The sequence below is a fragment of the Protopterus annectens genome, chromosome 4.part0 (assembly GCF_019279795.1).
Source record: "Protopterus annectens isolate FY-2018-M chromosome 4.part0, PAN1.0, whole genome shotgun sequence".
NCBI classification, from domain to species: Eukaryota; Metazoa; Chordata; order Ceratodontiformes; family Protopteridae; genus Protopterus; species Protopterus annectens.
Genome location: NC_056733.1, coordinates 1,412,542,635 through 1,412,569,475, shown reverse-complemented (window position 1 = coordinate 1,412,569,475; position 26,841 = coordinate 1,412,542,635). Strand labels below are relative to the sequence as shown.

The window sequence follows — 26,841 nt, the reverse complement described above, 5'->3', positions numbered from 1 at the left end:
AAGTTCCAGTAGCTTTACAGAAGAGAGTTAAGGCGGAGCTAAATAAAATGGTGCAGCAAGGTGTAATTTGTCCAGTTGAACTAACTTAATTGGTATCCTCCATGGTCACTGCTCATAAGAAAAGCTCAGATGATATCAGAATATGTACTGATCCACCAGATTTGAACAAAGCACTGAAGACCTCATCCAATGCTTACAGTCGAAAAAGTCACTGCCCTTATGTCAAATGCCACCATTTTCAGTCTTAGATGCAATGAGTTTTGGGTAATTTTGCTTAACCGAAAATCTTCATTGCTAACTACTTTCAGTACTCATTTTGGCAGGTACAGATTTTTGGGAAAAACATTTGGAATTAATTCTGCCACTGAAGTCTTCCAGTGTGCAATACAGAAAATTCTTTCTGGGTATCCGTGCGCTGCTGTAGTAGATGATATTCTAGGAGGTAATGGTAAAGCTGAGCATGACAGAAACCTCCCATGTAGGTATCTGCGCTCTCCTTGGGGGTATTATGTTTTTTGCCCCTCTGAGGTAGTCTTCGTAGTGGATGTGAGAAAATAGGAGGTTCCGTATTGTAATGAGCTGAAATGGCAGAGGCATGGATCTTAATTGATGAGAAAGATAGGCCTTTGTCCAGCATCTCAGTTGGGTATTGTAAAATCTGAGAAATATTTGGAACAAGTGGTCCTTGTGCCTGGTTCCAAGCACAGAATCTCTCCCATTTTTCTGCATAAGATTTCCTGGTGCTGGGCCTCCTGGCTTCCAAAATGACATCCGTAACAGCTTTAGAGAGAGGTGTGTTCTGAGTGGCTATATTTGCCATGCAGCCAAATTTAAGGTTCTAAGTTGGCTGTGCAGGATCCGATTGTTTTGTTGAGTCAGAAGATGAGGAATTTGAGGTAAAGTCCAGGCTGGGCCTTGAGACAAGCTCTTTAGGATTGGGTACCAGTGCTGGCGTGGCCAGTCTGGGGCAATCGGTATCATTTTTGGCTTCTCTTGTCTGACTTTTAGGAGTACCTTGGGGAGGAGAGGCAGTGGTGGAAAAGCAAACTGTTAGGGTTTTCCAGCTGAATGATAGAGCACTCACTTTCCATGCTTGTGAGTGGTAAGTCCCTCTGCAGAATATCTGTAGTTGGCAGTTGAGGGGAGGCAAATAAATCTATGTCTGGGCATCCCCATTTCCTTGTTTTCATGCTGGAGACTTGTGGCTCTAGTTTCCACTCGTGAGGGTCCATGAGGTTTCTGCTTAGTCTGCCAGAGTATTTTTCTTTCCTGGCAGGAATTGCCTGCAGATGTACTTGACAGGTCAGTGCCGTGTTCCACAAAGTCATGGCTTGCCTGCGAAGTGGGTAGGAATGTGTGCCCCCTTGCTGCAGAGGGGGTAGGAATGTGTGCCCCCTTGCTTGTTTATGTACCACATAACTGTAGTATTGTCAGTCTTTAGCAATAGTTGTCCTGGATGTAGTAGATCCTTGAAGGTTGTCAGGGAATTCTGTACAGCAAGCATCTCTTTTTGATTGATATGAAGATAAATTTGGTCCGCAGGCCACGTGCCCTGAATGCATTTTCCTGCCATGTGTGCCCCCCAGGCATAATCCGATGCATCTGTTAGGGTCTGCCTGACTGTGGGTAAAGTGAATGGCTGTCCCTTGTTGTGGTGACAGGCCAGTGTCCACCATCGAAACTCCTGTTGCAGGCAGGGAATGAGAGTAATTGTTTCCAGGCTGTGGCAATGTTTTTTTAGATACCATTGTAGCTTCCCCATATGCAGTCTTGCATATGGAATTAGTAAAATGCAGGATGCCATGAAGCCCAAAGCCTGAAGAATTTTTCTTGCAAGTAACTGGGTTTTTGTTGCCATCATTTTGAAGTAATGAGTCAGTTGCCTTTGTCTGGCGTGAGATAAGCCATCTGGGCAGTTGTATTTAAGCTTGCACCCAGAAATATCTCTTGAGAGGGTACTAGTTTTGATTTCTTTTCATTTACTGTGTACCCTAGGCAAATTCATCTTTTTACAAACGCCAGATGATTTAGTAGAATGTCCTTGCTCTCTGCTTGAATAAGGCAGTCGTCCAAGTAGGGATATAGTTGAATTCCTCTGTCTGCAAAATGCAATTACTGGTGCCAGGCATTTTGTGAATACCCTGGGCACTGTAGATATGCCAAAGGGCAGTGCAGAGAATTGGTAGTGCATTGAGCCAGCTATGAATCTGAGGTATCTTCTGCAAGATTGTCTGATTGGGACATGCAGGTATGCCCCTGAGGTCCACAGTTACGAGCCAAGCCTTCTTGCCCAGCATGGGCAGTAGTTGCTGCAGTGTCAACATTTTGAATTTTAGAACGTCCAGAAAAGTACAGTTTTGTACCTACCATAAATGTAGATGTTCAAGTGCTAATACAGCTGCAGTCATTACAGATGAGTTCTCCTGCCGTCAGTCGGCCGAATTCCAAAGTCCAGGTCTGGCGTCGGTTGTTGTTGCCTTTCTTTCCTGACGTCAGTGCGACAGGGGTATATAAGACACAGCCAACGCCATTTTCTTCAGTCTTTCTTGCCCCAGATGTCAGGTGCCCCCAGAAGGAAGGCAATATATATATATATATATATATATATATATATATATATATATATATATATATATATATATATATATAAAATCATGCAATGCAATACAATCAAAAATCAGTAGTTGCAAGCAAATACAACATAGCAGGATAACCCAATCAGGTTGTAAGATGCGTTAGCCACTAGGTCTGTACCCAGAGGGGAAGGAGGGAGGGAAACCTGGACTGCAGCTGTATTAGCACTCTAACATCTACATTTATGGTAGGTACAAAACTGTACTATGTTCATCATGCATACAGCTGCAGTCATTGCAGATGGGTAGAATCTCAAAGCTATGCACAGGGTGGTAGGCACTAGGTGGAACTGGGAGGAGCCAGAATGCCCTGCAACACAGCAGTGGCAAAGCCTGCTCTAGTTTTGGAGTATAAAGGTAGGTGGTAGTGTTTAGTGAAGGTATGCATAGAACTCCAAGTGGCTGCCTCCAAAATATCTTTGGTAGGGACTCCTCTGAGGAAGGCTGCAGAGGTAGCTGTGGCCCTTGTGGAGTGGGAGCTGATGCCTGCAGGTACAGATTTACCATGAAAGGAGTAACAAAACCGTATGCAGTGGCCTATCCATTTTGAAATTGTCTGTTTGGAAATTGGCTTCCCTTGAGCTCCTACAGCATAGGACACAGAGTTGTTCTGATTTCCTGAAAGGCTTTGTTCTGTCCAAATAGTAACGTAGCTGTCTATGGATGTCTAAGGAATGTAGCAGCCTTTCCCCTTTGTTTTGAGGATTGGGGTAAAAGGTAGGTAAGTGTATGGCCTGATTTAAAGCTACCCTGGATACTACCTTAGGCATAAATGACGGGTTGGTTCGTAGGGAAACCCTGTCCTGATGGAAGATGAGAAAGGGCTGCACAGCCATGAGGGCTTGTAGTTCAGAGACCCTACGAGCTGAGGTAATAGCCAGAAGGAAAGCTGTTTTCCAGGACAAATATTGCAAATCTGTTGAGGCAGCTGGTTCAAAGGGAGGCAATGTTAATTTTTCTAGAATGTAATTAAGATCCCAGGCTGGTACTGGTCGTTTCCTTGGAGGTCTTGTATTCTTAGCCCCTCTGAGGAACTGCCTTGAGAGTGGGTGGGAGAATAAGGGTGGATCAGTGTTGCATTCTGCAGAAATGGCTGAGGCATGGATTTTGATGGAGGAAATTGAAAGTCCACTGTTCAACAGCTCAGCTAGATACTGTAATATATGAGGCAAATTCAGTTTTCTAGGATCCTGGCCCTTTTTCTCATTCCAAGCGCAAAACAGTTTCCATTTTGCGGAGTAAGCTTTTCTAGTAGATGGCCTTCTGGCCTCCAAAATGACATCCTGCACCTCCTTGGAGAGTAGGGTCTGTTGTGGTGTTAAGGAATTTTCCATGCAGCCAGATTGAGTGTTTTCAGCTGACTGTGAAGAGTTTTGTAGCTGTGCTGAGTCAGGAGAAGAGGCATTAGAGGTAGGGTCCAGGGAGGAGAATGTGTTAGGCTCCTCAGGAGTGGGTACCAGTGTTGTCTTGGCCAGTCTGGAGCAATCAGCATAATCTTTGGTCTGTCTGCTCTTGCTTTCAAGAGCACCTTGGGCAGTAGAGGCAAAGGTGGGAAGGCGTAAACTGTCCGTGCTGCCCAACTGAAAGGGCGTCCACTCTCCAGGCCTTTGGATGAAATGTCCTTGAGCAGAATTTTGTCAATTGATGATTCTTGTGGGAGGCAAAGAGATCTATGTCTGGCCTTCCACACGCTTGGATTATCTTTGTAAACACTTGAGGATGCAACTTCCATTCGTGCGGGTCCGTCATATTTCTGCTTAGATTGTCAGTGTTTTCCAAACCTGGCAGGTATTTGTGCTTGAAGCTCTATTTGCCATTCCAGAGCCATGTTCCAAAGTGACATGGCCAGCCTGCACAGGGGGTATGAAAGTGTTCCTCCTTGTTTGTTTATGTACCACATTACTGTGGTGTTGTCTGTTCTTATCAATAATTGCCCTGGATGCAGGAGGCCCTTGAAAGCTGTAATTGCATTTATCACTGCTAGCATTTCCTTTTGATTGATGTGAAGGTGCTTTTCCTTTTGGGACCATTTGCCCTGAATGCACCTGTCTGTCATGTGTGCCCCCCAGGCGTAGTCTGAGGCGTCTGTTGTGATTACTTGATTTGCTTGAGGCTTGCAGAATGGTAGACCTGTGTTTGTTTGGCATGCTTGGGCCCACCACAGAAATTCCTTTTGCAAACATGGAATTAGTGGTATTATTGTTTCCAAACTGTGGCTGTGTTGAGACCATAGGTTTTTTAGGTACCACTGAAGTTTCCTCATATGCAACTTTGCACATGGGATTAGAAGAATGCAAGATGCCATGAAGCCCAGAGCCTGCAGGATTTTCCTTGCAATTAGCCTGGTACAATTTGCTAGCATCTTGAAGTACTGAGTTAGTTGCCCCTGTTTTTCTGGCGCAAGATAGGCCATCTGGGTGTTTGTCCAAGTTGGCACCCAGGAAAATTATTTTCAGAGATGGTGTTAGCCTGGATTTCTCTTTGTTGACTGTGTATCCCAGAGAATTCAATAACCGTGTTACATAAGCCAGATGTTCCAGAAGTATGTGTTTGCTGTCTGCTTGGATCAGGCAATTGTCCAAATAAGGGTAAATTTGTATCCCTTGAAGTCTGCAGTAGGCAATTACTGATGCCAGGCATTTCGTGAATACTCTGGGCGCAGTAGATAAGCCAAAGGGCAATGCAGAGAATTGATAGTGGATTGAACCTGCAAGAAATCTGAGGTATCTTCTGCAGCTTTGTCTGATTGGGACATGCAGGTATGCCTCCTTGAGGTCCAATGTTACCAGCCAAGACTCCTTGCCCAGCATGGGAAGAAGCTGCTGTAAGGTGAGCATCTTGAATTTTGGTACGAGTAGAAATGTGTTTAGGATGGATAAGTCCAAAATGGGTCTCCAATCGGTTCCCTTCCTTGGTACCAGGAATAGTCTGGAATAAAAACCTTGACCTTGTTCGTGAGCAGGTACCTCTTGAATAAGCTTTCATGTCCATGAGCTTTGAAATTTGTATTTGAGCCTCTGCCCTTTGATTGTGTGGCAGGTTCGGCATGCCTCTCATTTTTGGAAGAGTGTGAAAATGAAATCTGTAGCCTCTGTTTATAATGTCCAGGATCCATTTGTCTTTTGTAACAATATGCCAATTTTTTGAAAATAATGCCAGCTTTCCTCCCAAGGGTGCTGCCACCTGAGCCTTGCTTGGCATGCAAAGGGGAAAGTCATTGGGTTTGTTTCCTGTATTGTTGTGCACTGTCTTCGCCACCTCTTGGTGCTGGAGATTGCCATTGTCTGCCTCTATATGATCCTTGAGATTGCCCTCTGCCCCTTGTGCGCTTGTATCTACCTCTTTGGGGCTTGTCCGTGGCTGGAAAGGACCAGTTTTTTGAATGCCAATTTCTGCTAAAACGTGGTGGTTGTACCTGTAGAAAAGCTTTGACAGTTTGCATAGATTTAAAATTTTCCTCCATTTTCCGTAGTATCTCCTCAGCATTAGTACCAAATACTACATCCTTTTGTGAAGGAGCATCTAGTAGTTTAACTTTAACATGATCAGGCAAGGTTTGTTCCCTAAGCCAGGCATGTCTACGAATGACTGCTCCTGTAGCAGCGGCTCTACTTGAGGCCTCTAAGGCATTATAACCACATTGTAAGGTGTGTTTACCCACTTGTTCTGCACTATGCATCATATCCTGCAACTCCTTCAAATCTGGTTGTTCAGGTTGTGACATTTTATTCCTTAATTGTGATAACAGAAACTGCTGATATTTAAGCATATGGAACTGACAATTTAAGGCCCTCATGGCTAGGGTGGCCGAGGTATATACCTTTTTTCCCCACCTTTCTAAGGATCTAGACTCTCTCTCGGAAGGTAAAGGATTCTTAGCAGTAGAGGCCTTCATTCCCTTGGGGCCTTGAGAAATGGTTTCAGGGTCAGCATTATGGCTTTTGTAAAGAAATTGGTGAGAGTTAGGAACTCTGTAGTACGTATCAGGCTTGACTGGGGCAGGAGGCAGGGAATCCGGATTAAGGCAAGCCTCCGAGTAAACATAATCAAGTATGTCCAAGACAGGAGGTATCGCCAGAGGTCTGTGCTGAGGTAACAAAAGAAATTCCCTAAGCCTTTTCTTGGAATCTGAAAAATCTTGGCCTTCCCAATGGAAGTGTTCCCTCAAGGTATGCAAGGTTTCCCCGAAAGAAAAATCCTCTGGGGGGGATACAGAAGGAATGGACTGCTCTGCATTAGAATCTTCAAAAGGGGAGTACGTGTTTCTCTTCATCAGAATGTTCTGAAATCATGGAACCCTGGTCAGAAGAGGGAGAATCTTCTTCCACTCTGGGTCTCTTGTCCGGAGGGGGTTGGGAAACCCTGATAAGAGTAATTAAATCCTCAGCCATTTTGAGCATCTGCTTTTTAGGCATGGGGCCTGGAGATGGGCCCTGTGCAACAGGCCTCTTGGAATGCATGGCTGATTTAGACTTAGTAAAGGCCTTTATGGAAAAGGAAGGTCTGAAGACACCATGGGTGAAGTGGACCTGTCCACATTAAGAGGCTCACTTCACAGTGGCTTCGGTAGCTGTAGTCAGGGTATGGGCAGAGGAACCTGCGGTCTCGGTTACAGAAGACACCGCCAGAGAAGTGTCGTCGGTAGTCAGGAGCTGCGTAGGCACCTCGCTGAGAACCGGACCGCGTGTAGCCGGTTTTGGCGTGGTGTCGGTGGAGACCGCGGGCCTCGCGTGTCAGTCTTTGTCCTTGCGTTTTTTGGACAAAACAGTAGGAGTCTCCGACACTTTATAATTAAAAGCTTTACCAAAAAAGTGCTGGGCGAACTCCGCCCGAAGCTTAATAGTGCGTTTATTGAAAGTAGCACAAAAGCGACAGCCCGAGACGTCGTGGTCTGGGCCTAAACAAGGTATACAGAGGGAATGGAAATCCTTATGCGGTATTTGCTTCCCACAAGAAATACAATTGTTAACTTTGTCTGACATCGGTCTGAGGCAAGAAAAGTTTCCCCAACGGGGTACTTAGCTTTAAAGACTACTTCGGTTTCCAAATTTTTGTAATTTCAGGAGCTGGCCGACCGGCACTTGCGAACTGCTTCTGCTTCGGGTACCGCGCGGCAAAAAAGACTGAAGAAAATGGTGTCAGCTGTGTCTTGTATACCCCTGTCGCACTGACGTCAGGAAAGAAAGCAACAACAACAGACGCCGGACCTGGACTTTGGAATTCGGCCGACCGAGGACCCGCCTGACGGCAGGAGAACCCATCTGTAATGACTGCAGCTGTATGCACGATGAACATAGTACTTAGAATAGACAGGTCCAGTGTTGGTCTCCAGGCTTTGTCCTTTCTGGGTACAGAGAAAAGTCTTTAGTAAAATCCTCTTCCCTGTTCTCGTTGTGGTACTCCTTGAATAGCCCGCATGTCCATGAGAGATGAAATTTGCTTTTGTGCCTCTGCCCATTGTGTGCGTTGCAGATCTAGTATACCTTTTGCCTTTGGGAGGGTATGAACGTGGAACCTGTAGCCCTGAGAAACAATATTCAGGACCCATTTGTCTTGGGTAATCATGTGCCAATTTTGTGAGAAAAGTGCTAGCTTCCCCCCTAAGGGTGCTGCCAAAAGTTAAGTGCTTGGCACTGGCAAGTCATTGGCACAGTTTCCTATATGGTAGTGATTTGTCTTCTCCGCCTTTGGGGGCAGAAGCACCCCATTGTTTAGGCCTGTATGAGCCTTGGGGCTGAGATGTGTGTAGGGCGCCTGTATCTGCCTCTGTGGCCTGTCTGACATTGGAAAGGACCAATTCTTAGGCGGCCAGTTCCTGCTAAATTTGGGTGGCTGAACCTGTAAGAAATCCTTCACTGTCTGCATTGATTTTGCTTTATCCTCCATTTTCTTTAACACTTCTGCCTTAACACCTAAGTATCATGCTGTAATGGAGCATCCAATAATTTTGCTTTATCAGGCAGACTGTTCCTTTAACCGAGCATGCCTTTGAATGACAGCCTGTAACTGCAGCCCTGCAAGAAGCCTCTAGTGAATCAAAACCACATTGCAAAGTATGCTTTCCCACTTGTTCAGCTGCATGCAATAAATCCTGCATTTCCTTGTTTTCAGGACATTCAGAGTTTGTCAGCATTTTCTGTTTTAGCAGACATTAGGTATTGCTGATATTTAAGCATGCGAAATTGGCAGTTTAAAGCCCTTACAGCTAAAGTAGCAGATGTGTAAACTTTTCCCCCCATCTGTCCAGTGCTCTAGAATCCCTATCAGAGGAAACAGGGTTTTTTTTGCAGTGGAAGCCTTGACCCCTTTGGGACCCGGAGATATAGTTTCTGGGTCAGCAGCAGAGTTTTTTTTATAAAGAAATTTATGTGAATCTGGAACCCTGTAGTACCTATCTGGCTTAACTGGTGCAGGGGGTAAGGAATCAGGAGACAGACTGGACTCAGAAAATACATCTATAATGTCCAGTACAGGAGGAATAGCAAGAGGTCTGTGTTGAAGCAGTAAAAGAAAATCTGAGCCTTTTCTTGGATTCTGAATAATCCTGGCTCACCCAGTGGAAGTGCTCCCTTCATGGTGTGTAGGGTTTCCCCAAAAGAACAGTCCTCAGGAGGAGAGGCTGAAGGGATAGATTCTTCCGCATCAGAGTCCTCATAGGGAGGAAGAGAATATTCCTGTTCTGAAGAGGAATCAGAAGAAATAGAAACCTGATCAGAGGAATCAGTCAGTGCCTTGCCTAGGCCTTTTATCAAAGTAATTGGGTACTCTGCCATTTTAAGCATCTGTTTCTTAGGCATGGATGACTGTCCAGGAGAATGCTGTACTTGTTTCTTTGTCTTTAAAGGTGTTTTAGACTTTGTCTTGGTTGCTGAAGTGGTCCTGACAGAAAGCTGTGTAGGTCTGAAGACGCTCTCAGAAGCAGATGGCTGCTCAGCGGCTCTGGACCCATCTGATGGAGTAGTTTCCGTAGGCCCAATACCTTGAGTTTCCAGAGACCTAGTTGTCTCCACGTGCGAGTCGGAGGCAGCCTGTGGTTCTGAGGTAGCAGGTGTCAGAGGCTGCGAAAGCGCCTCACTGAGAACCGGCGACTGGCCCAGAAAAGGCTTAGTCTGTTTTAGACCTCGGATGCCTGTCCTTTTCTTTTTCCTTGCGCTTTTTATGAACTCCAGTCGTTGGCTGTTCCGAATGCATTATATAGTTAAACCTTCGGCCAAAGTAATGGAAAGCAAAATCGTACAGACGCTTAATAGTGCGTTGGTTAAATCTAGCACAAAATTGGCAACTAGCAAAGTCGTGGTCAGGGCCTAGGCAAGGAATACAGTAAGAATGAAAATCCGTATGAGGTATTTGCTTCCCATAAGAAATACAATTGTTAACTTTTACTGACATCGGTCTGGAGCAAGAAAAAGTTTCCCCAACTGGGTACTTAGCTGTACTGAAGATTTCGGTCTGAAATTCAATTTCGAAAATCTCAGGAGTCGGCCGACCAGCACTTGCGACCTGCTTTTGCTTCAGGCACCGCGCGGCAAGAAAGACTGAAGAAAATGGCGTCGGCTGCATCTTGTATACCCCTGGCGCACTGACGTCAGGGAAGAGGCGACAGCAACCAACGCCAGAGCAAGACTTTGCAGGCCGACTGCGGGTAGCCTGCCAGCAGGATAACCCAAGTATAATAACTGCAACAGTGAAACATGAACATCTGCCAGTCCAACTCAGATACTAATGACATTCACAAACCAGTTACTCTTTCTTGTTATGCTTTGAAGTTTAGTCTTGGTGTAGTCATTCTTCAAGAGGGTCGACCAGTAGCCTGTGTGTCCAGAACTCTTACCCAAACTGAAATGCACTATGCTTAAAGAACTCTTGGCAATTGTCTGCATGTTCGAAGTTCCATGATTATATTTACAGTCTACCTATCCAGATCAAAACCGATCACCAACCTCTAGTCACTATTTTGAGAAAGCCTACGCATACAGCTCCAGCCAGACCACAAAGCATGATGGTCAAATGGCAAAGGTATAATTTCAATCTTGTCACACAAGGCAAACTTCATCTTGCTGATACTTTGAACAGCATGAAAATGAGAAACTTCATTTTGAAGTCATGGAAGTGAGAATTTTTTCTTCCACGTCTTAATGAGCTTAGAAATCGTACAGCCTCAGATCCAGTTCTTCATAAGATCAATCGCTTTATCAGTCAAGGATGGCCTTCAAAGCAATCTTGCTTAAAAGATGTGCAACTTATTATCCCTACAGAGATGAGATTTTGTTTCACAATGGTATCATCATAAAAGGTCCACAAGGGATTGCTCCAAAGTCCTTACAACAAGATTATATTAGTATTTTGCATCACGGCCACCCAGGAACTGATTCTACCAAAAGGGAGAGACCCCTAGTATTTTGGCCTTCTATGTCACAGGATATTAAGAGACTACTTTCATCTTTAACAGTACAAAGCCACATCAACAGAAAGAACCACTTCAGCTAAACCAGCTTCCTGAACTACCTTGTTTGGCAGTAGCTACTGACATACGAGTGGAATGGTCAACATTACTTTGTTAGTAGACTTATTCCAATTGGTTCGAGATAGACTTACTAATCTAGCATCCAGTACAATTAAAGAAAAATAATTCTGCAGTCCATGGTAGTCTGCACAGTTATTTCTGACAACGGTACACAATTTACAAGCCAGCAGTTCAAAAGATTTGCTGATGAGTGGGACTTTACTCATGTTACAAGTAGCCCCGAGTAGTCAAATGGTTTGGAAGAATGTGCAGTTCAAAGTGCGAAACAATTACTAGAGAAGTCAAAATGAGACAATTGTGATGTTTTCTTGAAACTCCTGAATCTCTTCCTTGTCATAAGCATCTCAGTTCTCATGCACAGAGACTTCTTTTAAGACAAAACCAGAACCACACTACCAATTAGTAGTTCATTACTGGTTCCATGTGTCAAGAACAGATCAGTGAAGGCCATTCTGTTGAACAAGCACTAGTCTCAAAAGTCCTATTACGACAAGACCAGCAAATTGCTCAATTCATCATTAGAAGGGGAGCTGGTGAGGATGCAGACATCCAAAGGTTTTGATCAGACTGGTGTTGTGAAAAGTGTATGTCCAGAACTGAGATGGTACACTGTGGAATTGCAAGGAGCTGAACTTAGGCAGAATCAAACATTAATTTGGGTGTCCAAGCCTGTATTGCAGTATCTTACCTGTGAGACTATCTCAGAGCGAGTTATCCAGCGTTCCAGTTAGAGGGTGTTCCAGTATGCATCCCTGTTCCCGAGAACTCCAAAACTCCTGAAGCAAGTTGTTCACAGATGACTGTCAATGTTGCTAAACCCAATTCTAGTTGCCATATCAGGTCGCATTTCCAGACCACGTTCCAGATACGGCAACTCTGGCATAAGGACATGATTATTAACTTTTGTCTATACCATTGCATACTTTTCACATGTCACTGTATTGTGGGAAATTTAAGAGGGAGACTGCAGATCAGTGTGTGTTTACACCTTTAAGAAGCTATCTAGGGGCTTGCACAAGTACTTAAATATTGAGCACGTGTGAGCCTGCCATTTTGTAGTAAGCTTTGAGATGTAAGCAGAGTCTGTGTAGTCAGTTATCTGTTTAATTTAGCACTGCTAACCATCCTGACTATCTGTAATAAAGCATGTAAATTAACTATCTCACCCGTTTGTCTTTAATGGGAAACAAAACAAGCGACAGTCTGAACCCCTTGACAAAGGGAAAGAAGCTTTCATTGAAGTTATGTTGAAGGACCCTATCAATTCTAATGTTTTGAGACTGCTGAAGTGGAGATTTGTTGTGGATGACCAATACCTAGATTGGAACAAATCTGGAGTACAGTCTCAAGTGGCTATCAGATGCTTGGTCGAGGCAGTTGTCTAGATACAGAAACACCAGTAATCCCTCCAATCTCTGAGCTGCTACTACTGCCATGCATTTGAACACACTGGGGGCTGTGGTAAGGTCAAAGAGTAGTACTCTGAATTGGTAGTGAATGGCTCCCAACCAGAAATGCAGACATCTCCTGGACAGTCTGTTCATTTGTGTGTTTAGTATGCATTCTGGAGGAGATCTGTTGAGTACATCCAGTCATCCTTGTGCAGAAAGGGCAAAATGGACTGAACCGTAACCATCTGGAAACTTGGCATGCTGAACTGACTTGTTCTGAATGTTGAGATCCAAAATTGGTCTTCAGTCCTGTTTTGTCTCAAAAAAAATCTTGAGCAAGTTCCAGATCCTTTCTGGTCTGAGGGACCTCTTGGATAACTAACACCTTTTGCATTTCCAGATCTGCTGTTTCCCTCCGACTGGCTGGGACATCATTACAAAACAAAATTCTGTGAACAGGGCCTGGAAAATATAATCTGTAGAAATAATCCTGCGCCCCCAAGTATCTTTTGTAATGTCCAGCCAGGCTCGCTGATGCAGGGATAAGTGACCCCTGAATGCCTGCAGAGGTGGGCAATCAGGCCTCCTTTCAGGAGTACTGATAGGGTCTGTCAAAATCTGTGGATCCCTGGTTCTGCTGGTCTTCTCTACCATGTGGGTGGCATCGCCCATTTGAGTCCCTTTGCCCCTGGGGGAACTCTCCACATGGAGTGAACCCTGGGATTTCCTGAACCACATTTTCTGACCACCTTGTTGATTCCTGGGAAAAGTTCTTGGAGGTGTTGAAAAACGTATGCTCACTGCAAACAGGGTCTAACCATCTTGCTCACACCTGGAAAGAGCGTCTTTCATTTTGGGGCCAAATAACTTCCGTCAAAAGGAACATTGACAAAGGATGACTTGAAGGGCTCTGCAAAATCACGAAGATGCATCCAGGCATGCCTCCTGATGGAAATGCCTGAACCCACCATGTGCATGTGAAATAAGCCTCATGGATGAGTGGATCCGCTGTGGCGACCCCTTACCGGGAAAAGCCGAAAGAAGTCAAACACTAACTAGGGAAAGGCCCAATAACTGCAAGGGTTAACCAAGTATTCAGAACAGGGTAGTCTAAGTCAATAAAGAATGAGGAATTTGAAGATTCACTGCTGGTCCAGGAAGGAAGCAGTCTTCACTAGCACCACCTGACAGGAATCACCAACACCATAAGTCCCAGAACTAAATATGTAAGCTCCAGAACCAAGAAACTGACAACTTAATACTGTCAACAAAATACTAGGTGGTGTCAGTCCTGTAACAAATACAGGTTAGCAACCTTATCTTCTTGAGGTAATCTGAGGTGCTGACACATTTATCTGCCACTACCGAAGTACCGCCACCGAAGTAAATCATATAAAGGGCTGCAAGATGAATGTATGTCACAGAACAATATCAGAGTATATCCAACAGAGATTCCCCTGGTTAACCAAACAGAACACTACTAGTAGAAATCTACTTGCATACATATGGACTAAGTGTGAAAGACACCATGTATAACGTTTGGAGCTCTGAAGGCTACTGTTGATTAGCTTGGAAAAAAACTGCTTGCATACGGCTTTTGGTTTTCTTCATTTTAGCCTCCAAAGATTAACTCATTCATTTTCCAATACTTGCTTTATCCATTTCAGGACTGTGGAAAATTTTGAGCCTACTGTGGCATTCACAGGACCCAATAAAGAAAATCCTGTGGACATGCAATTACAGGCATGTCTCTCAAAGTGAAAGCTGCAAAAATGCAGTAAAGGAAGTGCTCCAGCTGAGAAATTAATCTGAAAACTAAGTGCTGTGAGGCAGCAATTTAACTGCTGCAACCACAGTGCCACCCTGTCTGCAAAAGGATTCCAAAAACAGTTTAATTTAGCATGCGTGAAACATTGAAATTCTGGAAGTGTCAAAATAAGGTTTTAGCAGATGCAGACTGAAAAAGCCTTTCGCCAACTGTTCAACTTTACAATACTCCAACTTCAGAAAAGGTTCCACTTTGGGCACATGCTCATGGTAATTTGCATATGCTACCTCCTTTAAATGATTCATTGACAGTTGCTAAAAGGAAAACATTTCAATCATTTAGAACTATCAAATTACTGAAAATTACTACTTACAATGAATATTTAAGGGTGTCATCTAGTTCCATAATTGCTGCTTGGTTCCCACAACGATAGCAATAGTTTGGAGCACTAAAGATTGTTACTACATTCCGATCGTGGCACCAATTATACCCCTAAAAAACACATTAAAGTTGCTGGGTTAATTTTCATATTCTGGGACAACACATTAACCTGCAAAAACTGTAGCTACAATTACTTGCCTATTTCAAAGACTACATACAACTTACGCAGTAAGTTGCCAAAACCTTTTGTCACAATTTTTAATGACTGCCCAGCCACCAGATACTGACATCACCCTGGAAGGTGAACCAGCTAATGACTAACCAGACAGCAAATGTTGAAATCACCTGAGATGTGAACCAGCTACATACCTTATGTTCTTAGACATGAAAGTGGGACTGGACTAAAACTCAGATGTACAGAACAAAGGGGGTCAAATAAAAAGTACAGTTTTGTACCTACCATAAATGTAGATGTCCGAGAGGTATGCATCTGCAGTCCTTACAAATGGGTTGTCCTGGCCTCAGGCAGCCCTTCGGTCGGCCGGATTCCAAAGTCTGGGTCTGGCCTCAGCTGATGTCGCACTTCACCCGACGTCATAGCTGCAGTTCAGCGGGTATAAAGGCATCAGCCGACGCCATATTCCTCAGTGTTTCTTGCCCCAGATGCCAGGTGCCCTCTAGGAAGGCTAAATTTGGATAAATGCAAATGTTTCCAAACAATAGAGAGCAAATAGAAATAAACATGTATATACATATATACAAACAAATACACCATAATAGATTCCCCCAGCTAGCTACAAGATGGGCAAATACCCTAGGAGTACCACAGAGGGGAAGGAGGGTGGGTAATCCTGACTGCAGATGCATACCTCTCGGACAACTACATTTATGGTAGGTACAAAACTGTACTATGTCCTTCAAGGATGCATCTGCAGTCCTAACAAATGGGTAGAATACCATAGCCAAACTGGGGGAGGAGGCACTAAGAGTTTATGGTGTAGTTAAGATCCCTTGCAAAACAGCAGTGGCAAAACCTGCTCGGGATATGGAGTATAAAGGCAGATTATAATGCTTGGCAAATGTATGCACGGAGCTCCGTAGCAGCCTCTAAAATGTCTTTGGTAGCCACTCCTTGTAAGAAAGCTGTAGTAGTGGCTGTAGCCCTTGTGGAATGAGGTCTGATGTTTTCTGGAGTTGCCTTTCCATGAAAAGAGTAACTAAATCTAATGCAATTTCCTATCCATTTTGAGATTGTCTGTTTTGAAATTGCTTTTCCTTCCATTCCTGTGGCATATGCTACCAGAAGCTGGTCAGTTTTTCTATAGTTCTTGGTTCTGTCCAGGTAGTAGCGCAATTGTCTGTGTACATCCAAGGTATGCAGCAATCTTTCCCCCCTGTTCTGTGGGTTGGGGAAGAATGTTGGCAGGTGTATTGCTTGGTTTAAAGATACTCTGGAGACCACTTTTGGCATAAAGGTAGGATTAGTTCTCATGGACACTCTATCCTGATGGAAGATAAGGAAGGGCTGTACTGCCATTCATGCCTGTAATTCAGAAACCCTTCTAGCTGAAGTGATTGCAAGCAGGAATGCAGTCTTCCAAGATAAGTACTGTAATTCTGCTGTTGCTGCTGGTTCAAAAGGGGGGGGGGGGAAGAGTGTTAACTTTTCTAACACAAAGTTCAAGTCCCATGTAGGCAATGGTTGTTTCCTTGGTGGTTTCACATTTTTAATTCCTCTGAGAAACTGCCTGAGTAGAGGTTGAGAAAAGACTGGAGGATCCATGTTGTATTCTGCTGAAATTGCTGATGCATGAATCTTAATGGAGGAGTAAGACAGACCATTGTGGAAAAGCTCTGCTAAATATTCCAGGATGTTAGCTATGTTTGCCACTGATGCATCTACTCCTTTTGTTGCACTCCAAATGAGATATCTTTTCCATTTTGCTGAATAAGTTTTTCTTGTTGAGGGTCTGCGAGCCTCCAAGAAAATGTCTTTAACCCTTTGAGATAAATCAGGGTTATTTTGTCTTATGCAATGTTCCAGGCAGCCAGCTGCAGTGTTTTCAGGTTTGGATGCAGGGTTTTGAAGTTGTTCTGTGAACAGTAAGGGAACTAGGGGCAGAGGCCATATTTGTTCCAGAGACATGCTCCTCAGTAATGGGTACCAATGCTGCCTCGGCCAGCCTGGAGCTATCAGGATGATCCTTGGACGGTCTTCTTTGATCTTCAATAGCACCTTGTGCATCAAAGGAAGAGGTGGGAATGCATATGCTGTCAGGTTTTTCCAACTGAAAGATAGGGGGTCCACCTTCCAAGCAAGTGGGTGGTATGCCCTCGTGCAGAATTTTTTCAATTGGTGGTTGTGTGGGGATGCGAATAAGTCTATTTCTGGTAGTCCCCATTTCTCTGCAATGGATTTGAAGATGTCTGGATGTAGCATCCATTCGTGGGCATCCGTGGTAGTTCTGCTTAGGATGTCTGCTAGTATATTTTCTTTTCCTGGTACAAATATTGCTTGTAACTGAATGTTGAAGCTCAGGGCCACATTCCAGAGGTCCATTGCCATCCGGCATAGAGGGTATGAATGTGTGCCTCCCTGTTTGTTGATGTACCACATAACTGTGGTGTTGTCCGTCCTTATCAACAATTGACCCTGTCGAAGAAATGGTCTGAATGTCTGAATTGCCAGTTTTACTGCCAGCATCTCCTTTTGATTTATGTGTAGGTTCAGCTGGTCTTGAGTCCATAAGCCTTGTATGCACTTGTCCAGCATGTGTGCCCCCCAACCGAGGTCTGAGGCGTCCGTTGTGATAGTCTGGCTTGGTTGAGTGCTGTGGAAGGGCATCCCTTTGTTCGATTGACAGGCCTGAGCCACCATTGGAATTCTTGATTCAGGCATGGAATTATTGGAATTTGGGTTTCTAGGCTGTGCTTGTGCTGAGACCATAAATTCCTTGGGTACCATTGTAACTTTCTCATATGTAGTCTGGCATGTGGAATCAATATTATGCAGGATGCCATGTAACCCAGGGCTTGCAGGACTTTCCTTGCTGTTAGCTGGTTCTGCTTTGTTAATGCCATAAAATAGAGAGGAAGTTGCTTCTGTTTTTCTGCTGTGAGGGATGCCATTTGATTTGATGTGTCCAGTTCTGCACCCAAGAAAGTTATCCTCTGGGATGGTATCCGCCTTGACTTTCTTATACTGACTGTGTATCACAGGGCTTGCAGTATATGAATGACCTTTTTCAAATCTTTTTCTAATTTTTGTTGTCCGCTTGTAACAGGCAGTCGTCCAGGTAAGGGTAAATTTGAATTCCCTGAAGCCTGCAATGAGCAATTACTGATGCCAGGCATTTCGTGAATACTCTGGGCGCAGCAGATAAGCCAAAGGGCAATGCTGAGAATTGATAATGTTCTGATCCTGCAAGAAATCTGAGGTATCTTCTGCAATTTGGTCGTATGGGGACGTGCAGGTATGCCTCCTTGAGATCTAGAGTTACCACCCAAGACTCCTTGCCCAGCATGGGAAGAAGCTGCTGAAGGGTCAGCATTTTGAATTTTGGAACAATGATGTATGTGTTTAGAGTGGACAGGTCGAGAATAGGTCTCCATTGGTTTTCTTTTCTTGGCACCAGGAAAAGTCTTGAGTAAAATCCTTGCCCTTGTTCCATGGACGGTACCCTTTCTATAGCTCTCATCCTTAGTAAGTGGTGTACTTGTTGTAGAGCATTTGTCTTCTGATTTGGAGGTAGGTTTGGCATTCCTCTCTTCCTTGGTAGAGTATGGAAGTGAAACCTGTAACCTTGGTCTATTGTCTGTAAAATCCATTTGTCTCCTGTGATGTGATGCCAGTTTACTGAAAATAAGGCTAGCTTTCCGCCTAAGGGTGCTTCTAGTTGTTCCCTGGTAGGCGGTCTCAGAGCCAAGTCACTGTGATTGTCCTGTGGAAGTGGTGGTGGCTGGATCTGTGGCAGTACTTCGCTGGTTGTTAGGCTGCCACTGGCGCCCCTGTAGGCACCTCTGGATTGACCCCTGCCTCTTGGCGCCTATTCCTGCCTCTCTGAGCTCTGGAGGTGTCTGGAAAGGACCAATTCTTGGAAGGCCAGTTCCTACTAAACCTTGGAGGCTGGACCTGTAAGAAATCCTTGACTGTCTGGACAGATTTTGCTTTCTCTTCCACCTTCTTCAGCACCTGCTGTGCAGGGAGCCAAACAAATTGAGCTTATCCATGGGAGCATCTAGGAGCTTTGATTTAACATGGTCTGGTAAGGACTGCTCTTTTAACCATGCATGCCTTCTGATCACTGTACCAGTCATAGCTGATCTAAAGGAAGCCTCCAGTGCATCATAGCCGCATTTTAAAGAATGATTACTGACCTGCTGAATGTTATGTACCATTTCCTGAACAGATTTTTTGTCTAATGGTTCAGACGAGGACAGTTTTTTAGTTAACTGATCTAACAAATTCATGATACTGAATCATGTGGAATTGACAGTTTAAGGCCCTAGCCGAAAGAGTAGCAGAAGTGTAAACTTTTTTACCCCATCTCTCTAAAGCCCTAGATTCCCTTTCAGAGGGGAGGGGGTTTTTGGCAGAGGTAGTTGCTACAGCCTTGGGTCCCTGGGAGATAGTTTCAGGATCTGCAAAAGGAGCCTTATACAAATGATAATGTGTCCGGAACCCTGTAGTACCTGTCGGGCTTAGCAGGGGCCGGAGGAAGAGAATCAGGAGCAGTACAAGCATCATTAAATGCATCATTCACAACAGTGAGTACTGGAGGAATGGCTAAAGGCCTATGCTGTGGCAAATGCAAAAAGGTCCTAAGCCTTTTCCTAGAGTCTGAAAAATCCTGGCCCTGCCATTGAAATTGTTCCCTCATAGCATGCAAGGTTTCCCCAAAAGAAAATTCCTCAGGCGGAGAGGCAGAAGGAATGGAGTCTTCTGCATCAGAGTCCTCATAAGGAGAATAAGGGCCCTCTGGAGGGTTTGTATTATCTGAATCATCAGAGGAGTAATCTGAAGAAACTGGCTCGGGGGGCTCTGCTCTAGGCCTCTTCTCTGGAGGTGGGCGAGAGGTCCTGTCAGGGTGAGGTTGGGATCCCCGGATCAAAGAAATGAGATCCTCTGCTAGACTAAGCATTTGAGAACTAGAGCTAGGCCTGTGAGAGGGGGTCTTAGCAGGCACAGTTTTGGTAGATTTTGCTGCTTTAGCCCTGGCAAAAGCCTTAATCGACATGGATGCAGGGGGCCTAGCAGCTCCACGTGCAGGAGTAGATATATCTAAAGGTATAGTATCAGATAAATCCTGTGAACCTGCAAGAGCAGGTGGGATTTCAGTAGCAGATTCAGCCATGCTGGATGAGGCCTCGGTAGGAGGCAAGCTTTCGGCCGAAGAACCGTGGACTCTGTTTCAGCCGAAACCGAGACACTCGCGGTTGACTTAACCGCAGTTTCGGCCGAAACCGCGGGTGTCGGTCCTTTTCCTTGCGTTTTTTAGTTAATTGCAAAGTCGGAGTTTCCGACTGCATATTGTAAGCAAAAGCGGAGCCGAAAAACTGCTCAGCAAATTCCGACTGACGTCTAAGCGTCCGTCGGTTGAAAGAAGCACAGGCTAGACAAGCTGCTACGCCGTGGTCTGGGCCTAAACAAGGTAGGCAGTAAGAGTGGAAATCTTTATGAGGTATTAGTTTCCCACAAGTTAAACAGTTATTCACTTTTTCTGACATCGGCTGAGGCAAGAAAGAGTCCCCAACGGGGTACTTAGCTTTTTAGAAGTCTTCGGTAGTAGTAATCTCTGGTTCTGACCGACCGGCACTTGCGAACAGCTTCTGCTTCGGGCGCCACGCGGCAAGAAAGACTGAGGAATATGGCGTCGGCTGATGCCTTTATACCCGCTGAACTGCAGCTATGACGTCGGGTGAAGTGCGACATCAGCCGAGGCCAGACCCAGAGGAATCCGGCCGACCGAAGGGCTGCCTGAGGCCAGGACAACCCATTTGTAAGGACTGCAGATGCATCCTTGAAGGACATCCCTAAATTCTTCTTGGAGTCAGCAGTTTAAATTTCTTCTAGGGACTAAAAGTGGAAGTTTAGAAAGTACAGCTTTGTACACTTACCATAAATGTAGATAGTGTATTCACTGTTGCAGTCATTGCAATTGGGTAATCTGCTGGCAGGTTGCCCTCAGTCGGCCTGATTAACAAAGTCTTGGGTCCTGCACCACTTGGTATCCCTTCTTCCATGACGTCAGGTCATCAGGGGTACAAAACATGCAGCAGACACCATTACATCAGTTTTTCTTGCCCCACATGTCAGGTGCCCCCCAAATGGGGAGAAAAAAAACACACACACATATACATATATATATATATATATATATATATATATATATATATATATATATATATATATATATATATATATATATATATATATATATATATATATATATATATATATATATATATATATATGTAAATAATTTAAAACAAAAAATATACCTCCAAGCAAAAGCAAATGCACCAAAAAGGCTTTTAAGCATAGTAAAAGAAAGGAGAGGTATAGTAAGAGGAAAACAGGGGGCTGGAGGGTGGGTAAAGTACAGTTTTGTACCTACCATAAATGTAGATGTCCGAACAGGATAGCATCTGCAGTCCTTACAAATGGGTTGTCCTGTCGTCAGGCAGCCCTTCGGTTGGCTGGATTCCAAAGTCTGGGTCTGGCCTCGGCTGGTGTCGCACTTCACCCGACGTCATCTCTGCTGGTCTTCGGGTATAAAGGCATCAGCCGACGCCATTTTCCTCTGTTTCTTGCCCCAGATGCCAGTTGCCCTCTTGGATAGCTAAATTTTTGGGTAAATGCCAATGTTTCCAAAAAAGTAGAAGGCAAACACAAAAAATAAGCATGTATGTACATATATACAAATACACCATAAGAGATCCCCCCCAGCTAGCTTTTAGGTGGGCAAATACCCTAGGAGTACCACAGAGGGGAAGGAGGGTGGGTAATCCTGACTGCAGATGCTATCCTGTTCGGACATCTACATTTATGGTAGGTACAAAACTGTACTATGTCCTTCAAGGATGCATCTGCAGTCCTTACAAATGGGTAGAATACCATAGCCAAACTAGGGGAGGAGGAAGAAGAATTATGGTGTAGTTAGGATCCCTTGCAAAGCAGTGGCAAACCCTGCTCGGGATCTAGAGTATAGAGGTAAGTTATAATGCTTGGCAAATGTATGCACGGAGGTCCAAGTAGCCGCCTCAATAATGTCCTTGGTAGCCACTCCTCGTAAGAAAGCTGTGGTAGTGGCTGTAGCCCTTGTAGAATGAGGCCTTATGTTCTGTGGAATTTGCTTTCCATGGTAGGAGTAACAGAATCTTATGCAATTTCCTATCCACTTGGAGATTGTCTGTTTGGAAATTGCTTTTCCTTCCCTTCCTGTTGCATAAGCTACTAGAAGCTGGTCAGTTTTTCTATTGCCCTTGGTTCTGTCCAGATAGTAGCACAACTGTCTATGTACATCCAAGGTATGCAGCAGTCTTTCCCCTCTGTTCTGTGGATTGGGAAAGAAGGTAAGTAGGTGGATAGCCTGGTTTAGAGACACTCTGGATACCACCTTAGGCATAAATGTAGGATTAGTTCTCATGGATACTCTATCTTGATGGAAGATTAGGAAGGGTTGTACTGCCATTAAAGCCTGTAGTTCTGAAACCCTTCTTGCTGAAGTAATTGCCAGTAGGAAAGCAGTTTTCCAGGATAGGTGTTGAAGATCTGCTGTTGCTGCTGGTTCGAATGGAGGGAGTGTCAATTTTTCTAGCACAAAGTTCAAGTCCCATGCTGGTAATGGTGGTTTCCTAGGAGGTTTTACATTCTTAATTCCTCTCAGGAACTGCCTGAGTAGAGGATGTGAGAAGACAGGGGATCAAGCTGTATTCTGCAGAAATAGCTGATGCATGTATCTTGATGGAGGAATAGGACAGGCCTGTATGGAGAAGCTCTGCCAAATACTCCAGGATGTTGGCAATATCTACCTTTGACGCATCTTTCCCTCTTTCAGTACTCCAAATGACAAACCTTTTCCATTTTCCTGCATAGTTCCTTCTTGTTGAAGGTCTGCGGGCCTCAAGGATAATGTCTTTAACCCTTTGGGATAAATCTGGGTTAGTTGCTCTTATGTAATGTTCCAGGCAGTCAGTTGCAGAGTTTTCAGGTTTGGATGCAGGATGTTGTAGTCGCTCTGAGTTATCAAAGGAATCAGGGGTAGTGTCCACGTTTCCCCCCGAGACATGCTCCTCAGCAATGGATACCAATGTTGTCTTGGCCAATTTGGAGCTATCAGAATTATCCTTGGACGTTCCTCTTTGATTTTCAGTAGTACCTTGTGCATCAAAGGAAGGGGTGGAAATGCATATGCTGTCAGGCCTTTCCAACTGAAGGATAGAGTCCACCTTCCAAGCAAGTGGATGGTATGTCCTTGTGCAGAATTTCTTGAGCTGGTGATTGAGTGGGGATGCGAATAGGTCTATATGTGGCCTTCCCCATTTCTTTGTGATGGCCTTGAAGATGTCCGGGTGTAGCATCCATTCGTGAGCATCCGAGGTAGTTCTGCTTAACATGTCTGCTAGGATGTTTTCTTTTCCCGGTACAAATATTGCCTGTAACTGAATGTTGTAGCTCAGAGCCATATTCCATAGGTCCACAGCCATTCGGCATAGGGGGTATGAATGAGTGCCTCCCTGTTTGTTGATGTACCACATGACTGTGGTGTTGTCTGTCCTTATCAATTGGCCTTCTTTGAGGAATGGTCTGAAATTCTGGATTGCTAGTTTTACTGCCAGCATTTCTTTTTGATTTATGTGCAGGTGCAGCTGGAGTCCATAAGCCTTGAATGCACTTGTCCAGCATGTGGGCCCCCCAACCGAGGTCTGAGGCGTCCGTTGTGATGGTTTGGCTTGTTTGAATGTTGTGGAAGGACAAACCTGGGTTTGACTGGCATGCCTGAGCCCACCATAGGAACTCTTGTTTTAGGCATGGGATTAGTGGTATTTCGGTTTCCAAGCTGTGCCTGTGTTGAGACCATAAATTCTTTAGGTACCACTGTAGCTTTCTCATATGCAGTCTGGCATGGGGGACCAGGATTATGCAGGATGCCATGAAGCCCAAGGCCTGCAGTACTTTCCTTGCTGTTAGTTTGTTCTGCTTTAATGCCAAGAAGTAAAGAGGAAGTTGTTCTTGTTTTTCTGCAGTTAGGAATGCCATCTGTTTTACTGTGTCCAATTCTGCACCCAAGAATGTTCTTGTTTGGGATGGTATCAGTCTTGACTTTTTTAAATTGACTGTGTATCCCAGGGCTTGTAGTAAGCAAATGACTCTTTGTAAGTCTTGTGTCAGCTTGCTTTTGTTGTCCGCTTGTATCAGGCAGTCGTCCAGGTATGGGTAAATTTGGATTCCCTGAAGCCTGCAATGAGCGATTACTGATGCCAGGCATTTCGTGAACACTCTGGGCGCAGTAGATAAGCCAAAGGGCAATGCTGATAATTGATAATGCTCTGATCCTGCAAGAAATCTGAGGTATCTTCTGCAATTTGGTCGTATGGGGACGTGCAGGTATGCCTCCTTGAGATCTAGAGTTACCAGCCAGTACTCCTTGCCCAGCATGGGAAGAAGTTGCTGTAGGGTCAGCATTTTGAATTTTGGAACAATGATGAATGTGTTTAAGGCGGACAGGTCGAGAATAGGTCTCCAACTTTTCTCTTTTCTTGGTACTAGGAAGAGTCTGGAGTAAAATCCCTTGCCCTGCTCTGTAGGTGGTACCCTTTCCACAGCTCTCATCTTTGTTAGTTGAGCTATTTGTTTTAGAGCTTCTGTCTTTTGATTTGGTGGTAGGTTTGGCATTCCTCTTTTTACTGGTAAGGTGTGGAAATGAAACCTGTAGCCTTGGTCTATAGTTTGCAAAATCCACTTGTCTCTTGTGATATAGTGCCAGTTTTTTGAAAATAAGGCTAACTTTCCGCCTAAGGGTGCTGATATTTGTTCCCTGGTAGGCGGTGTGAGAGCCAAGTCACTGATTGTCCTGTTGCAGTGGTAGTGGTTGTATCTGTGCCTCGGTTATTGCCTTGCCACTGGCGTCCCCTGTAGGCACCTCCTCTGGATTGATTTCTGCCTCTGGAACGTCTATTCCTGCCTCTCTGAGTTTTAGAGGAGTCTGGAAAGGACCAATTTTTGGAAGGCCAGTTCCTGCTAAACCTTGGGGGCTGAACCTGTAGGAAATCTTTAACTGTTTGTACAGATTTTGCCTTCTCTTCCATTTTCTTCATTACTTGTTGGGCAGGAGAACCAAATAGACTGACCTTATCCATAGGAGCATCTAATAGCTTTGCTTTAACATGATCCAGCAAGACCTGTTCTTTCAACCATGCATGCCTTCTTATAACTGTGCCAGTCATGGCTGATCTAAATGAAGCCTCCAGTGCATCATAGCCACATTTTAAAGAATGGTTACTAACCTGCTGAATGTTATTCACCATTTCTAGAACATATTTCTTATCTAAGGAATCATCAGAGGACAGTTTCTTAGTTAACTGATCAAGCATAAACTCTTGGTATTGGATCATATGAAACTGACAGTTCAAAGCTCTAGCTGAGAGAGTAGCAGAGGTGTATACTTTTTTACCCCATCTCTCTAAGGACCTGGATTCCCTTTCAGTAAGGAGAGGGTCTTTCGCTGAGGTCGGCTACTGCCTTAGGCCCCTGGGAGATAGTCTCAGGATCTGCAAGAGGAGCCTTGTATAAGTGGTGATGAGTGTCCGGTACCCTGTAAAACCTATCGGGCTTAGCAGGGGCTGGAGGTAAAGTATCAGGAGCAGTGCAAACATCATTAAATGCATCATCCACAACAGGAAGAACTGGAGGTATAGCTAAGGGCCTATGTTGTAAGTGTAAAAATGTCCTAAGCCTTTTTCTTGAATCTGAGAAATCTTGTCCCTGCCATTGGAATTGCTCTCTCATGGCATGTAAGGTTTCCCCAAAGGAAAATTCCTCTGGTGGAGAGGCAGAAGGAATAGATTCTTCAGCATCGGAATCTTCATAAGTAGAAAAAGGAGCCTCTGGATGGTCTGTATTGTCTGTATCATCAGAAGAGTCATCTGAGGACACTGGCTCAGGGGCTCTGCTCTAGGTCTCTTTTCTGGAGGTTGAGAGGCCCTGTCTGGGTGAGATTGGGATCCCCTTATTAAAGAGATGAGATCCTCTGCCAGAGTAAGCATTTGGGAACTGGAACTGGGCCTGTGAGAGGGGGGCTTAACAGGCACAGACTTAGCAGTTTTGGCTGCTTTAGCCCTGGCAAAGGCCTTTATAGACATGGCTGCAGGAGGCCTAGCAGCACCACGTGCTGGGGTAGAGACATCCAAAGGGATGGTGTCCGATAATTCTGGAGAAACCACATTAGTAGGCAAAACTTCAGAGGCTGATTCAACTAGGGTAGAAGAGGCCTCGGTAGAAGTCATGGATTCGGCTGTAGATTGACCCGTTTGCTCGGTTTCGGCCGAAACAGACACTCGCGGTTTGCTTAACCGTGGTTTCGGCCGAAACCGCGGACCGCGAGTGTCTGTCCTTTTCTTTGCGTTTTTTAACAATTTGAGAAGTCGGAGGATCCGACTGCATAATGTACGCAAAATCTGAGCCGAAAAACTGTTCAGCAAACTCCGACCGACGCCTAAGCGTTCGTCAGTTGAAGGAAGCACAGGCTAAACAAGCTGCTACGTCGTGGTCTGGGCCTAAACAAGGTAAGCAGTAAGAGTGGAAATCTTTATGAGGTATTTGTTTCCCACAAGTTAAACAGTTATTCACTTTTTCTGACATCGGCTGAGGCAAGAAAGAGTCCCCAACGGGTACTTAGCTTTTAGAAGTCTTGTAGTATTCGGTAGTAGTAATCTCTGGATCTGACCGACCGGCACTTGAGAACAGCTTCTGCTTTGGCCACGCCGCAAGAAAGACTGAGGAAAATGGCGTCGGCTGATGCCTTTATACCAAGACCAGCAGAGATGACGCCGGGTGAAGTGCGACACCAGCCGAGGCCATACCCAGACTTTGGAATCCGACGCCCGAAGGGCTGCCGGACGACAGGACAACCCATTTGTAGC

The 26,841-nt window shown here is 44.7% G+C and overlaps 1 protein-coding gene across 2 annotated transcripts in view; it reads right to left on the bottom strand.

The window, feature by feature from the left end:
* Positions 1-26,841, bottom strand: part of PPP2CA (protein phosphatase 2 catalytic subunit alpha) — a 741,847-nt gene that overhangs the window by 158,132 nt on the left and 556,874 nt on the right. For both annotated transcript variants that reach the window (XM_044069242.1, XM_044069243.1), the window contains exon 6: positions 14,690-14,808. In XM_044069242.1, the coding sequence (XP_043925177.1) occupies positions 14,690-14,808 (119 nt within the window). The remainder of the gene's footprint in view (positions 1-14,689; positions 14,809-26,841) is intronic.